Source organism: Ptychodera flava, chromosome 8 (assembly GCF_041260155.1).
Source record: "Ptychodera flava strain L36383 chromosome 8, AS_Pfla_20210202, whole genome shotgun sequence".
In the NCBI taxonomy this organism is placed as follows: domain Eukaryota; kingdom Metazoa; phylum Hemichordata; class Enteropneusta; family Ptychoderidae; genus Ptychodera; species Ptychodera flava.
The window spans coordinates 23,637,814-23,654,968 of record NC_091935.1 but is presented as its reverse complement, the minus strand read 5'-3'; the positions used below and the strand labels follow the sequence as shown (position 1 = coordinate 23,654,968).

General features: G+C 38.5%; 1 protein-coding gene across 1 annotated transcript in view; it reads left to right on the top strand.

Annotated features, from left to right (window-relative positions):
- Positions 1–14,953, top strand: part of LOC139138828 (tubulin polyglutamylase TTLL7-like) — a 56,808-nt gene extending 41,855 nt beyond the window's left edge. The window contains 10 exon segments of the mRNA XM_070707372.1: positions 3,328–3,492; positions 4,184–4,342; positions 4,857–5,045; positions 5,587–5,844; positions 6,554–6,901; positions 12,525–12,659; positions 13,132–13,373; positions 14,007–14,020; positions 14,023–14,179; positions 14,680–14,953. Coding sequence (XP_070563473.1) covers positions 3,328–3,492; positions 4,184–4,342; positions 4,857–5,045; positions 5,587–5,844; positions 6,554–6,901; positions 12,525–12,659; positions 13,132–13,373; positions 14,007–14,020; positions 14,023–14,179; positions 14,680–14,818 — 1,806 coding nt within the window. The 3' untranslated portion in view covers positions 14,819–14,953.
- Positions 14,954–17,155: the final 2,202 nt, after the last annotated feature.

Sequence of the window (17,155 nt, the reverse complement as noted above, 5' to 3'; positions counted from 1 at the left end):
CCATTTTGTTTTCACCAAAATCAAAACCTTTGTATATTGGTGAATAAAGGTGTGATTTTACTGTACAGATGGTGTCTGGGATGTCTTTAAAGTGCTCTTCAATTATATAACAGGACATTCATAATTTGTGAGGAGGTCACTCACTGGATGTATTGATTTTATTAATGCTAAATACACACTTAAAACAATTATAAACTCTGAATGCAGGATGACTAATAATTAAACAGTGTAGCTCTTTCTTGACGACATCTTCTGTTCTTCACCCTTTGTAGTTATAAACCTGTCTTGTTATATCACAGTGTAAGGACAATATCATATTTGTCTGTAAACTCGCATCAGATCTCAATTTGTGAAATGTCAAGATAAAAGTCACCAAAATCAACCGTGATAGTATTATCAGTATTATTAGTAGCAAATTAGATCACAATTGATATTTCAATATTCATTATTTGAAAAGTACCAAAATGCTATGTATTTGAACTATTCGAACTGGTTGGAATGAATTTTTGAGTTTTTGCTGTGTTGACAAGGGACAGCCTTCATCATTGTTTAGACATAGTACATTAACGATCTCAGAGCATTGTTGTCTGTATTCTGCTGTCCTGTGTTTATCAAAGAAAGACAAGCCGCTTAAAGCATTGCACTAGATTCCCCAAGTGTAAACTCTGAAATCGCTGTTTTCGCTTCTTCTTTTTTGTCATGTAAATAAAGCAAGGGATCGAGGGATGTAATTTACGAGATTTTGAACTTCTATACTGAGAGTTTCTAGTCACCTTTTGTTATGGCCATTTAATTATTTATGGTTGTGATTGTATAGGTCTTCTGTTCTATCTAGGCATCCTTTTCTGTAATGTAATCTGTAACCCTTTTACAGAAATAGTTTGGTCCACTTCTATTGTTTTCTATGCCAAAGCTGGCTCTCCACACTAAGAGATAGGTACAAAAAGGGTAAAGATATCCAAACTGAAGGACAAGAATACATGTACATGCTTTATATTCAGATTCACAATGAGTTTCCCCATGCCCACATTTGATATATGGTGGCGTTGAAACTTCCTCACCAAAATCCTGGCAAAAAAAAATGTAGCCCATTTGCCAGCTGGTTCTGATGGCTTTTAATCATACCAAAAGTATGATAAAAAGAACATAATGATATTTAATCATAACAATTTCAACAAAATATCTTGATACCACTTATAGCTAATCATGGAAAGAATGTTAATGTTATGAGTGCAATCAGTCGGAGAGTTTAAATTTGAAGAGCAAGATACACAGTGTTATCAAAACCATCCAGTGGACTTTGACATTATGTGATGAATAGATACCAAGAGGTGTCTACTTCCTCATAATGCCAGCCACATCGCTGTGTTACCAAGAAAGACTATTCCTTATAGTCAGTACATGTTGACATTGGCAGATACTTGCATAAAATTCTCCCACAACTTTCTGATGCAAAGAATTAAAATATGGAAATTGTTGTGTGGATCTTTTCTACAATGATATTAGCTGATTAATTTTGCATCCAGTGTGGCTAACGTACACAGTCATTGCCGTTACTCTTTCAAATGGGTACAGTCTTGAACCTTTATTTGTACGTAGTTAAGAGAATTTCACATAAAATGCAAGAAATATGTTGAGAGCTTTGAAAATTTTACTTCAAAGATCTAAATTTTGAAAGAAGATATCAGTATGGAAATTTGTGTCTATTCTCTACATTAACTCTTTCATGAAGAACTAATTTTTTTTTGTCAAAAAGGGAATGCCAATCTTCATGTTCAGTTTGGAAAAGATCCTCACATGGCTTTTATATGAAAATATGAAAAATATAAGGACTTGCATTTTTCTGACCTGATGCGAGAGTTTGTGTCAGATCAGGACATGCAGAGAGAGAGTTCAGATAGGTGCCAAGTATGGTAGATAGGGTTATCTAAAATAAGTTTGTATTTCAACAATAAAAGAAGCTTTTATAACAAAGTCAGAAAAAATCCTACCCTAGTTGTGTACAAGGTAGTTAATCTTATGGCAGAGAACAATGGATGATTTATGTTGTGTCAGAAAGCAGAAGTGTTGGTGTGTTGGTGATGTGGCTACACCCAATAGATGTCATACACCTGTCTGTCTGACTCTCTGAGGGTCAAATCACTGTCTGGTGGTTTTGTTTAGGTTACCATGTCCCGATGTGTGCACGTGTACATACACGTGTGTAGTTAATTGTCAAAGGCAAGTCCATTGTTGCCTCTGATTGTTGTATCAACAAATACACCTAACTTGCCTGTAGCTGGACATCTCAACTGCCGGGACAAACAGCCTGTAGCCAAATCAAACACAGACAAACAAACTAGCTATCCAACATTTTTATTAATTAAGTGTTGTTGGTATATGATGTTATCAACAAATATTACACAACTAAATTTTTCCTAATGCGATTTCTTTCTCAGGCCAAAAAAAAATGTACAAAAATGTAATACTGGTGGAAAAGTTCCACTATGAAGGCTGAACTTTGTTGTTGTGACTTGTGAACCAAAGGAAGCATTAAACTTTGCCAGTGGTGGCGCTCTTCATGTCATCAGTGGTTTGTGGTAATCAAGGCAGTCTTTGGACAATTTTGTTAAGGACAGCTGAAAAATGAGTGCATAGGAGAAATTTAACGTCTATGGCATTATCCATTGATGAAAAATATGTAGAAGGATATAAAGTGTGCGTATGGTCAAAGAAAATCGTGTAGTTGATGTCATGAATGTCATTTTACACAATCTTTGACATTTGATATATATTGCAGTAATTTTTTGCATCATGTCTATCCTATGTGCAATTTTATAGTTGGCAATCCAATTGATGTCATAACTAGAATTCATATCTGAACCATAACATTGCATATGATTTGTAATTTTGATGTATTGGCACAATGACTGAAATCTCATCATACCCCGGTACTTTAGGGATGAGAAGAAGCGATTGTACTTGCTTTTATATAGAAAAATATTATGAACATGTTGTGGCAGTTGATGGATATGGGTCTTTATCTTGTGATGATTCTGCATCAGTACCAATATGATACGTTTATTCATGATATGCAAAAGATTTGTTTTGGAAGTTGAAATTCAAAATTTGTAATATATTTTCTTGCCGTGTCTCTTTGTGGAGCCAGTAGAAATCAGTGTGATCCAAGTGTAACAGTATTATACAGACTAGTAAAAATGAAACTGCCGTTCAGATACATTTTCCTGACTGCTGCACGGTCACTCCCCGACATGTTACAATACACCTTGTGTCTTTTGATGTTGATATCTTGTTAAATCATGGCGTGTATGTCTGACTCTCTTGCAGGATCAACTTTTCATGCATCTTACGAATTACTCGGTCAACAAACGAAGCGAGAACTTTGAGAAGACGGATGACGTGGACAGCGGTAGCAAACGATCCATCAAGTTTTTGAACGACTTCCTCAGGAAAAACGACTATGACGTGGCAGCCATCTGGAAAAGTATAACGGTGAGAAAAAAAAATAACATCTGTGTTGAAAACAATTTTGAAATTTGTTCTATGGATAGAGATCCCACACTTGGTGATGAGCCAATAGGATTTGCTTGTAAGTTAATTTGCATATGATTTGACCAATTAGAAATTCATTTACTTCCTTGCAAGTCTGTGCAATTTACCTAGGAAGTTTTTGAACATACACACTCTGGCTCACTTCTGATGTTTCGAAATTAATTCAGAAAATATCAGATGATCGTGGACATCTCTTTGTTTGATTTTTTTAACGTCAAACGTAAATAAATTGCCCTCAAATAAACAAGCTTGAATTTTAATAAAATGTCTGTAAATGGCGAGAAGAGCAGCAACTTCAATGTGACTGTTCTGTACACGGAGACTTGCAGAAGAGTTGTGGCTTTTAGTTTACTTTCATATATTTGTAGAAGGTGAAAGAAATTGTAAATCACATGTTCTGTACCTGTTGTGTCTATCAGTGGTACTAAATGTAATGTTTTTTAGCATGGATGTCAAATAATATTAGTGACTTGTCATATAATACAGCATCAATGAAAATAATCTCTGCAGAGAGCAACTTTTTTCCTTAAATTGTACCCAACCTGTTTGATGCCATATTAGTTAGAGCTCTCAAGAAGTCACTTCCAAGGTTGATGTTAAGTACTTCTTCGTTTTAATTTCAATATTTCAGGATCTCATAGTGAAAACCATGGTCGTGGCAGAACCACACGTCTTGCATGCATATCGTATGTGTCGTCCTGGACAGCCGCCGGGCAGTGATAGTGTCTGTTTTGAAATTCTGGGATTTGACGTCCTCTTAGACAGGAAACTCAAGCCATGGTTGCTAGAGGTGAGAGCTGCAAGAATTTATGTGTTTGCATCATGTGTAGACAATAGTAAGAATTCTTGCAAACCAAATACAATATTGTCAGTATTTAGCACGAATTAGAAAATTTATTCTTTAGCTTGCTTGCTTTACTTTGTAATGGTTGTGTGAATGGAATCAAGACACTATGAGAAAACAGTGATGACTTCTGGTTGGACAGGAAACACATCAACATACTACCCAAAGATTTTCATAGGGCACGCACACTTGTAATGTGAGCAAAACAACAGGATTCTTACAAGCAACCAATCCCTGTATATCTGTTAGAAGAGAAGTCATCATTTGAACATTCCATATATGGAAGAAATACATTACTAGCTATGAATTATTGTATCCCTGCATTCTAGAGCTGTTCTTTGCTATCAGTTGCCATCCATTGGAAATGGCGTATTTCAAATGATTATGAAATCTTCATCATCAGAATATCACTGTTATTGTCTCCATCATTGCTGTATGTCATCTTTTTTCACACACACAGATCAATCGATCGCCAAGCTTCGGCACCGACCAGAAAATTGACCAGGAGATCAAAGGTGGCTTACTTGAAGACACGTTCAGGCTACTCAACATCAAGGCTTCTGACAAACGCAAAGGGATGGCTGCCCAGAAGCTGGAGTCACAGAAGAGATTGCTGAGGCCAACAAGGAGATCTGAGACTGAACTCACTGTAAGTTAGGATGTTTGGCTCTCACGTTTCACTTCTCGGACCCTGTCACTGCCATGGTTTAACCCAAGCCCATTGTTATCAGTGGTGAATTTGGACCTGTTTACAGGGAATTGAGGAGGTGAACAGGTTAAAGTCGACTGTTTTGCCGTGATTTACATAATCTGCCTCCATACTGTATGTACAATCAACTGTGCTGTCTGTCTGTGATGCCAGGCACTGATGTTATGCACGTATACCTATGTGAAAAGTTTTGCGATAGAACATACAGATAATTTGTTTCAAAAGTATGGTTTCACACACAATCCATTTTAGAAGGTAAATAGTGTGCTTTCTTGTCTGCTATCTATTCTGAGTGAAAAGAATTGTGAAAAACTGTCAAAGTTTGACCACATCAGAATTGAATCACAGAGACTGAATTATTCATGACAGAGTCTGACAACAAACCAAAGACAAAGTTGATTTGTAACACAGTGACATGTCAGACATTTTCTCTATGCAAAGCTCAATAACCTGATTGTATACCATTCCGTTGAACACACAGGAACTAGACAAGAAGAAAATCATCGTAGACAAGAGAAGGGAGGAACTGAAGGAGAGACTGGCGCAAGTGAGGAGGGAGAACGCGAGGGAGGAGTTTGAAAATCGTAACATGGGACGTTTCAGGAGGATCTTCCCACCAACGGACAAGTTCAGCATCGATAAGTACACGGGGCTTTTGGCAGATGCATTCCAGCTGTTTTTGTCCGGCAGAGCGGCGTCATTACAACGGGAAGTTACGAGGACTTTCAGACAACTCAGGGTGAGTGGCAAAGCAAAGTTTAAGTATACACAAATCATTTGCAAAGTTCTTATTGAAAAATTGCTTTCATGTAGAGAAAGTGGATGTTCTGATAAATTTGTTATGGTCCAATCGTGATGCAAAATTGTTTGCTATTTCTGTCTGATGTATCACCAGTTTTGTTGCTGTAAAGATTTAGAGAATTGAATCGTATTTGACATATCAAAAACTAATTCCCTTGATAGGACTGGTTTGAACACGCCATAATAAATTGACTTGTACACGTATATATAACGTGCACTTTTACTTGAGCTTCAGTTTAGCCCCTCTACCAACCAACTTTGATTAAACCCTATCATTTTAAACTGGTTGCCATACATATGGGTTGACCTATATACCTAAAGGTGGGGGTCCAAGGATAAAATTATATGGAGGAGAAGTATGTTAAGTGAACCAGAACATTAGTACCATGCCATAATCTACATCATAATCATAAGTTCCAACCATGGCCATCTGTGGTAAACAGTAAAACTTGAATGAATATGGCACACACTTTCTCCATGCACACACTGTTCCATAGCATAGCTGAAACAGATCATCAGGTATCGCTTATACATGGATGTATGCTGATTGCATAAGATAGGAAAACAGCAAAAAAACTTAGAACCACTGCCACATAGTGTGTTGAAATAACTCATGTATTTTGTTTTGGTGGTATTCTGATACACAGGAAGATGAAATTCTTGACATGTTACAACAGTGTGAGATGGATGGCGTGGACTTCAGAGATGGTAAACTAATACCCAGAGGGCCTAAACCACTGTCATCCATGCCCAGTGCTGCCGACTCAGTCGGCGACGAAATGTCAGAACTCTCCCCGCCAAGCTCCCCCCGAGAGAGCCGCAGCGGTCGCTCTGCGTCGCGATCGCAGCAGGGTAGCATGGGAAGAAAGTCGCGGCCAGTGTCGGCGCAGAGGCCGACAACAAGACCACAGTCTGGTGCTAGGTCAAGATCACTAACAAGACCATTATCATCAACCCACAGAATCACACCAGTTGGCTCTATCAATCCAGTTGTGGTAAGTTTACTTCAGCTACTCAAAAATTGGAGTCTAGTAAGTAACACACCCTTCTCTCCGCCACATACACACACCACAGGTTACATATTCCTCTTAGCAGCACCCAAAGTCATCATAGACAGTCACACAATGCTTTGCTGAAATATCTGTCTTCATAATTATCCCAACAGTACTAAGTATTCTTTGAAATTAAAGGTATACAGTCACCTGTAATCTAAATATGCCCATATATGGTTAAAGGGGTGTTCCTTGGTATTCAAAATGCCCATGTGAGGACGCTGTGTTTAAAAAGCAGCCACCCGCTTAAAATCTGTGATTGGTGAGATTTTCTCTTTCCATGGTAACTGTGGCAAAGTTGGAACAGGTGACAGTATACCTTTAATGAAATTTCATTTATTATAAATATGGCAACTCATCTAGTATTCTGACAGCAAATTTATATTTGATATCTAAGCTGTTTGTACAATTACAGTTGAGCTTCAAATCGTAATAGTGCGTACTCAGGTATATCACATTATATCTGCTTTTGCAATGTTCTATGGACCTTAACGTTTCAAATCACATGAGCAATCAGGCAGAAGTGGATACATACAGTGTGTGCATGTATCTACATTTATTCACAAACTCAGTGTGTTAGTACTGCTGTACGTCTATATGCATTCATGGTTACAGCTATGCAACCATGACTGAAACCTCAGAATGCAACGTTTTCAGACATTGATCAGAATGAAGTCACTCCTTTGATGCTGTGCACAAGACAGTTATTTGATATCAATATGTCAGAAAAAAGATGGATACAATAGTAACTTTATTAACTCATATTTCTTTGGGAAATGGCAATGGTTACAAAAAATTAAATTAAAAAAGAAATACAAGTATTCAGATTGGATATAAAATGTCAAGGAAAAAAAAGGATCAGTAAAATTAAATATAAGTTTCAGTTTGAATAAATAAATCAACTGAAAAAAAAATCAATGCATGGACTTGTTATGGTTTTCAGTGGAAACACATGCTTATAACAGATTTATACATATATGCCATTCATGAAAAAAGAATTTACAAGTGTGTTTAAGCATTTGCATATCACTATGGGAGCGTATGTGAGAGGTCTGAAATCGGCAGTCTGCGCCCCTAAACTGCGCTAGCGCATTTCAATTTGCGCTATCAATCTGCGCTCCTATTCTGCGCTATCAAACTGCGCTCCCATTCTGCGCTATCGATCTGCGCCCCCATTCTGCGCTATGGAATGTTGTAAGTTTAGTTTTGTAGCTGCGACATTTACGAAACTAACGCGATATAAATCCGTGGCACTTTGCCACAGATTGATAAAGCTGCCAGCCAGATCGTAGGACATATCAGTGTCGAAATATATTTGTATTTACTTGTAACTTTATAGCTGTCGGTTGCCTCCCACCATCATGCCATTGCCAACACTTTGCAACACTACTTTTTCATAATATTAGAAAACTTTTCAGTATTTTCCTAATGTATTTTAAAAATCTTCGACGTATGTCAGGACTGTCAGGACGACTGGTTATGAGTAACGTAAGATCGAATTTATTTCCGGTACAATCACGACATAAATACATTCTGTGGACAGTGGATCCGACACAAAAGATATGTGAAGTAGTAAAAATTAGATGATTTTCTTTCTCGTATAAGGAGGTCGGGAAGTGATCAAGTAGTGTAAAGCTCAAAGTCAAGTTCTGACTAAAATTATGTTAGTATCCCCATGGTTAGACCATAGAGGTAGGAAGACCTCCCTGGTTAGACGTTGCTGCTAGTCGACGGTGACTATTTCCCGAGTCCAACAATGCACAGCAGAGTGAGTGGCAGGGCTGGCGACGCAACCCTGCAACATGGAATGGCACAAGTGGATACAAAATTATGTATACGTTAGCATCACGATTTTCAACTTCTTTTCTGACGATTTCTTTGTCGATACTGAGAATTTCTGTTCATGTTCTCAGAAACGTTTGAACCCGACAGATCATACATGTTAGCGACTTCCGAGATGATTGACAAGTCTACGTCCATGACGTCAAGCCTGCCGACGCGGTGGGTGACTTGTCGATGACGTAAGACTGACGAGGTGTGAAGTAGGGTGTACGTACTCGGTTTCAAATCTTCAAAAGTATCACTTGAAGTTGATCTTTTTGTGAAAGGAATCTTCTCATATTGTGTTCATTTTAATGTTTCGACATTTGGATATTCTTTGAATTCTACTCACTACATGATATGTTGATAAACTAGTAACACTGTTGTTTGTGTCGGAATGAGCAAGTGAATTGAGCAGTTTTTACATCGTCTTTGATTTCCCGACATTTTCACAAACTAGCCATGTAAGGGAGAGAATAAAGCTTACAACCAGAACATCAACGAAATCAACTACAAGGGAATCCAGTGTTACTCATATCAGTAAATCATGTTTGTTTCTTGGAAGGTTATGACACATAGATGCACGTCCATGCAGCGGCAATTTTATAAGAGCGGCAACCGTTCATTATTTAATTGTTCAAACTTGTACATACAGTTCAAATTTTGTGAGTAATAAAACTTCCCTACGCATCTATCAGTACATTTTACGTGAACTTATTTTTGTTAGAAAGTAAAATCGTGAAAAAATGCAAACAAATCGCATTTCACAAGGCTTTAGGAGAGGTTACATATGCAATTTTCGACATTCAAAATCAAAAAACGGCCAACGCACTTCGATCAAAGCTCATGCAGTACAACAGCAGCACGATCTCGTCCCGTACAACAAGATACTGGGAAACATTGATATTTTTCACCTTATTTGCGTTAACATACATGTAAACGAACTTCAAACGAAATTGCAATCATATCATTGTCGCTACACTGCACGGCGCGGTGATCATGCAGAAGTCGGACATTTCAACTCTCCGGGGATCGGATTTACAATGGGGATAAACTATTAGTTTTACCGCCGTAGAGGCACCTGTCTCATTTACGATATCAATCAGCTATCTCTATAGGCTACTTTATTAAATAAAGATCCATCGTGTGCTAAACAGTGTTTACCTGAAATCTGGTAACAGTTGTGTAACAAGCCATCGAATATGTTCCCAGCGAAACTGATAGTGATTTTGTAGCTCATTCTTGACTATTTTTCATAGTTTTTGGTAGCCGTTAACAGACACTTCGTGTTCGTGTCGGCTACATGGACGATCTGCCCAGACGATAGCCTAAATTCGAGTGAACAACCGTTTTCAAAGTTTTTGGCAAGTGGGGCACAAGATGTCGGAATGGAAGATCACCGTGACGTTTTCAGCAATATCATCTCTTCCTACCTCCATGGCAATATAGATATTAGAAACATTAGAAACATAGTGGTAGTGCCAGTGGCCACCCCCGGCAGCCACAACTCTGTAATCTCGCCACTTGCTAGCATTTTTGGGGTGGTCACGGCACTCAGTGGAATATAGACTTTTGACCAGTAGTAATAGAGTTACCCCTACTTGACCCAAACACCGTGGTGCACGCTTGTATTTATTTCTATACCGGAGACGGCAACATTTAAAACCGCAACCACATCTTTGCTAAACCTGGTTTAAATCCAATTTTCGAACGTTTAGCTAGTAGATTAACTGTATACTGTTGTCTCAACAGTTACAATCTGGTTACCAGAGTACACAGTCAAGATGAAGATGTCGGAACTTGTGTAAAAAAGTCTATCAGATCGAGACCAGTGTGCTGTCGTCGCGCGATCGCGTTGGACATTCACTTGTTCTTGACTTACGTTGTCTACTTCCCGTCTCGCGCGGCAATTTATGCATGTTCTTTGTGAAAAATGATTGTCAAGTTCATGTCAGCGCCGACATCTGTGCACGGTCCCTCCACAAATTTGTGGAGGGACCGTGATCTGTGCAAACGGGACGTCGGTTGTAGTTTTCCTACCTCAAGATGAACACATCTAACTCTTGACAACATAAAATGTTTGTTGTATTTTCTTATAATTAATAGCTTTTGCACCGCGCTGCAAACCTGTCGCCCTTTGTTACGACGGGAGAGATTGACTCGTGTTATTTTTTCAAACTTTATTTATATGTGTTCTTGTACCGATTTTAGCTGATAGTTTGCAATTTTACATGTAGTAATATTTCAGGAATTTCCCGGTACGATGTGACCCAACACTTTTCCCCAAAAGAAAGTCCTGGCAGTTTGTTTTGTTTTGGAGAGAATGTATAGTAGGACCGGATTATCGAGCAACGAAAATCGTGGCATGTTGGTCGAGATCAAGCGTCGCAGCGTCTTGTAAGCGTCTGAAAGTACATTTTCAGGTCACTTGAAATGGTTTACTTACTTCCTTCTGGTATATAGGGCCACCCCCCCCCCCCCCCCCCCCCTCCGCGCTCAGATCTATATCCGTCAGCCAAGCGTACGTACAGGATCTACCGATGTACGGTCGATTTTAAGTTGGAATAAGTTAAATTTAGTTCGAACTTATTTTAAATTCTCAGTCAGAACAGTAAGCTCATTCAAAAAGGCTTGGCTAGAATAACATTTGAACGAGATCGTGCGCTACTTCATTTCTGTATAGATGACCGAATATGTTGAATAAAATACGCGTGTCATCTTCCTTGAGTACGGGGACAGATGATGAAGCCGTGTCGGTGTGAATAATGCATATTGCATGGAAAGTTTTTGTATTTTCATCGACCGGTCATCCTTTAACGGCTAGTTTTATGCACATATTTGCACTTCAATGAGTTTTAACATTGAAAACCACTAACTTGTGGGCCACAATTCGAAAACCACTAACTGTGGGCCACAATTCAGCATGACAACACGTACGTCCTAGCTGTTCAGTGCACTCACAATCACATCGCTTGTGAACCTGTCAACTAGCGGCCGAGTGAAAGTACAACCTTACTGGACCTGTATGTACACACCTATTTGATTTACAGGGACTGTCTACTAATTCTACAATATGTATATTTCAAAAAATTGAATTTTCCGAGTCAATGAATGAGCCGGACGGGGCGAGGGTTTGTAGAGCGACAGTCACCGTCCAGTCCGAGGACGTAAATGTCGGGACTGTTTCAAACCGCAGATACGTGGTTAAGTTAAGTGGTTGTGTCGTTTCTATCACACTCATACATGTAGTTTACATGTTTGGAAAGTCAAAAAAGTACGTAGGTGTATATGTCGAGAAGGCAGAATTTTGAAAGGTCAACCCTATCTCCACGTAGATCTAGCAGCCATCGATGATACAGGACTGGCTACCAGGGTCCTAACTGCAGCTCCCTATAAATGTGCCTGTAGCACAATGTCTCGATCATATGGCATATCAAAAAATCAAATGATGGAAATAGTAAAATCATAATCGACGTAGTACGTTCTTGTGCTAGTTGGGTCGTTTTCACAGCACATGTGGTTTGGAGAAATAGAGAGCGCAAAACAGGGGCGCAGATCAATAGCGCAGAATGGGAGCGCAGTTTGATAGCGCAGAATTTGACCGCAGATTGATAGCGCAAATTGAAATGCGCTAGCGCAGTTTGGGGGCGCAGACTGCCGATTTCAGACCTCTCACATAACTATGGATACTACATGTATTGGATAGGATGTGAAAAATTGGAAATTCTTTATTTGATCTGTGCAGGATGAGGCCTTTATCACAGCAGCAGTTAGAGAAAGAGAAGAAGAAATGACAAAGAAGACGTGTTCTGCTCTGACCGACATGAGGATAAAATTCCCTGGCAAGACAGATGAGGAAGCAGAGGTCATCTTACAGCAGGTGAGGTGAATTAAGGAACGAATGAGTGTCTCGATAAATGAATGAATGAACGAATGAACAGGTTTTTGATGTGACGAAGTTTCAAGCCAAGGTGTTAGTGTATCAAAAATTATAACATGTTTTGCATGAATAGCTGGGCTGATGCAAATAAATGATGTCATTGTTATCTTATTAATATTCAAAAATAAATATCTTTCTGGAAATGTACATTACGCTGGAGAAATAAGAATGCACGCATGATGCAAATAACTTTATAAGCAACTGCCAACATTACAGTGAACACTAGGAAGACATATTAACGGCTCAGACAACAAGCTGCAACAACAGCTATGCATGCAACACTGACAAAATTTGTCCGCATTTTAAGCAACAGCTTCTGATGTTGCATACCATTTAGTAATAAATCTTCAACCACGAACAGCGCTTATCGCTCGCACTAATCAAAAGTTTCCTATCTGTGTTATGTCAACAGTTACAAGACAACTGGAAGTTTCACAAGCCACGGATAGCCTCCTACTGGCTTGTCAAACTAGACTCCATCAAGAGAAGGAAAGTCATCGACATAGTCCGCTCCAACGTGCGAGCGGTATTGCAACGCACTTGGCGATGCAACGATGTGGAAACTTTGCGACTTTATCGCATTTTCAACCGCGTGTTCAATCGTTTGTTGTGGAGTCACGGCCAGGGTCTGTGGAACTGTTTCTCAACCTCAGGGTAAGTGGAGAGCTGTCTTCCCTCGATAGTACATTGTAGTGGTACATTGAGGATGTATTTTCAATTGCTACATTGGATTGTACCACTTTTGAATTGGGAGGTTTTGTATTGTAGGTTATGATCAGCCATTTCTGTGATAATCTGATTGGTGAAATTTGGGCACATTACTGAATACCTGTACCAAAATATTTGCACTTTAAAATCAAGCCTAAATGTCCCTGGAACGCTGTCGCATGTTTTAAACCATTTTGAATTTTTCAGAGCATGAAAGTATTAATGTAGGAGCAAAGTCAATGTCTGGTTTTTCATGTGAAAATGATTTAATTTGTGGTGACTCTGTAGTATGATGAATGGTCAAATTAAACAAAATTGAGTAAAGACTGTAACCAGTTAAGCTGTTCACCCCCCCCCCCCACCCCCCCCCCCGATATCCAGTGAACAGGTCTACACTCCCATTGATAAAAGATGGGTTTGGGCCAAACCATTTTGGTGAAAGGGATAAACATATATTTTGATTTGAACAGTGTGAGACCTACCTACATGAGTCGATTAGCAACTGCATAAGATCACTGAACAATATTACAATTTATTTATTCCGTCATTAATTCCATGTTCTTCCTTTGGACTTTTTAGGAACTCATGGGAGACCATTTCAGTAAGAGCACCGATGTGATATCTGGGGCTGAAATGAATTGTTGTCGTCGCATAGTACAGCTGTGTCGTGATTGTCTTCTCATCGTCTATCAGTTTGCCTCAGAAGCTAAAAGTACGCTGTCAACTCCCTCTGAAGGACCTCCACCAAGCAGGTCTGTGTAACTTTTGTATAAATGGTTTTGAAGCATTGATGACATCTATAAGTGACCTTAATGCTGGTAGCATTCTGTGAACAACACTTCATTATACAGCTACATTTGGTGTCAGTTTTCTCTAACTTCGTTGGCATCTGTCATAATTGTGTTTGGGAAGTATTCTTTTTCTGAAATGACCATTTTGTCAAAAAAAATCAGTGAACAGCCATTTCAGTTGTCTTCATATTTGATTTTTAGATTCTATGCACAGAGACAGTACATTATTAGTGTTCGGGGGTGGGGTTTGGGGTGGGGGGGGGTGGGTGAAAAATAACAGTGGAATTACATCGGCCACCAGGCAGCTGGGTTGGTTCACTTTATAAGGAAATTGAAATCATGATGTTTACAGTCAAGAAGAGAATCAAACTTAGCAAAATTCTGTCATCAGTCTGTAATATCTGGAAAGCATTGTTAAAATGAAAATTGACATGTTTATTCCTTGCCTTCTTTCCACACAGATCAATGTCTGTACGGCCACCAAGACCAATCATGCCAACCTCATCGGTGTCTTCGTTCTCACAACAGACAACGATGAGTCCTGTCAGTCAGAGAATGTCCAGATTGTACAGCAATAACCGCTCTGTCCTTGACTCATGAAGATGACATGTCTGACACACCGGGAGTTTGTCAGCTGTACAAAGCACAGTGAATATCTCAAGATGTGTATTGCATCAAAATTCTGAAAGTGTCCCGGTATATTTATTGAGTGGGAAAAGCCTGCAATTCATAACTTTTACTTCAATCTTTTGACTAGCAATGGACCCAGAACCTACAAATTATGAAATATTGAACCTCAGAAATTTAGACAAAAGTCTGACTGCTGTCTGTGAAATGCTTTCCTTCATTTCTGTATACAGACAAAAATATATCAATATGTTGTCCCATTTTTCTCACTTTCACATTTTACAAAGTTTCCTAAAGGAGAAATCAGCAATCATGTTAACATTTTAGATTGCATACTGATACAGTTTTACTAAGAAGCTTCTTCAGTTGCACTATTTACAAAAAAATATTTAATTTTGAAATTTTTAATTTCGTGTAGAAAAAATTTTCCATGAACCACAACCTAGTGACACATGCACTAATGCTGTTCATTGAACTTACAATGTATGATAACATTTACATGTATAAACTGCAAGTACACAAATCACTTTATTTTGCAGTCGCTTTTCAAAAAATTCAAATTTTCGTTCAGTATTTACGAGACACCATTGTGCAGGATTTAGAATTTGTCTTGATGAGAATTGTGTCACGGGAGATATCCAAGAAGTATGTTGCCTTCTTATTGTCATGAAGTGACACTGATAGTGAAGTAAGTTCTTTCAGATTACAAGCAATATGAATTCTTATCCGTCGGAACGACAATCATGTGTTCAGGAACAGTTGCATACTCATTCTCCAAATCAGTGGTTTGTTGTTGTTTCCTTCTTGAGTAATTTCTTACAATTTGGCAGCGTTTTTGTAAAAAGTATGACCAGACTTGGTCTGTTCTTTGTTCCAAGTTAACAGACCAGCTGCTGATTGGGTCAGAAAAGCAACAGCTGTTTGGTTCATCAGAAGCCAACTGCCGATGAGCAGATCGATCAGCAATTAGTCACTGATTGGAAGATCAAAATGCAGCCACGTTTGGATATTTAGAAACATACTTATTCAATGATGAATCAATACAAGTCAGTGATTGGCTGATCAGAAAAAATGATCGGCTAATCAATGATTAGCTGATCAGTGACCAGGTGTTGATTGTGTCTTAAAAGAGGCTGTCACTGATTGGATGATTAAACTCATTAAAACACCAGTGGCAGATTAGACGACCATGAAACAGCCACTAGTTGGTTTCTGAAAAAAGGCCATTGATTTTGTGCTCAGAAAGTAACTACTAACACGGAAGGAACACAAACCAGCCACTGATTTCATTGTTAAAAAAATGCAGCAAGAGATCCAACTGCTGATTGGATGATCAGGAAAACAATTTAGACAAAAAAGGAGCCAATCAGAATCAAGACTAGTGAAGTGTCAGTTTTAGTTTTCTCTCAGAGATGATGGCCATGTGTTGCATAGCATGCACTGTTTTAATAAGTTATTTTTATGATCCCAGTACTTACATTCTCAAGAAAGGTTTTAAAGGTATTTAAGTTGAAACTTCAAATTTACAAGCTTTCTCCAGACCAAAAGTTCGTACCCACACAAATAACCTAATCAGTCACAAAGAAAATAGAGTAGCTAACAGATGTAAATGATTTGTAAATACAATATGAGTAAGAATATTTTCTAGATTTTGTGTAAAAAGGTTTAATCCACACATAACAGAATGTAGTGTTGAGAAATGGTTTTTAGCATTTCCTTTGATTCGTGTTATTTTTTTCGTTTTAAAGTGTATTTTACAATTATGTAAGTTTGAAAATTGAACGATGAATATTGTAGGATAGCTGATGATGTATGAGATAATTACGCACACCTTCCTCAGTAAGAAAACAAAGCAGTTTTGCTGTTGGATCTGTGATATCGAATTGTTATGCAAGACTTCCTATGTGATATCGAATTCTTACACAAGAATTCCTGTTTTTGTCACTATTCAACCAACAAGTGTTGTGAAACAGTCTCAGTGCAACAGAACCAGAGCTTTAAATTCTGTATTTATCTCAGAAAATGGTTTTCATTCTTTTCTTAGGCAGTGTAATCTTCTGACTGAGTCTCTTTGGTTAAACCTAGATGTGAGGGTTTTCCATCAAGTTTAATCTCTTGATGGTTGTAGCAAAATGAAGCTGCTGAGTCATGATTCTTGGTGTTAATTCACTGAATTGTGGGATATTTTCGCTCAGTTGTCAGATTTGTCTCCTGAAAAGGACAAGTCACCTCATTCAACTGCCAAATTTTCAGACAGACCACATTTGGAGTGTCAGGTGGGACCTGTACTTAGGGTGTTGGGGATGAAAT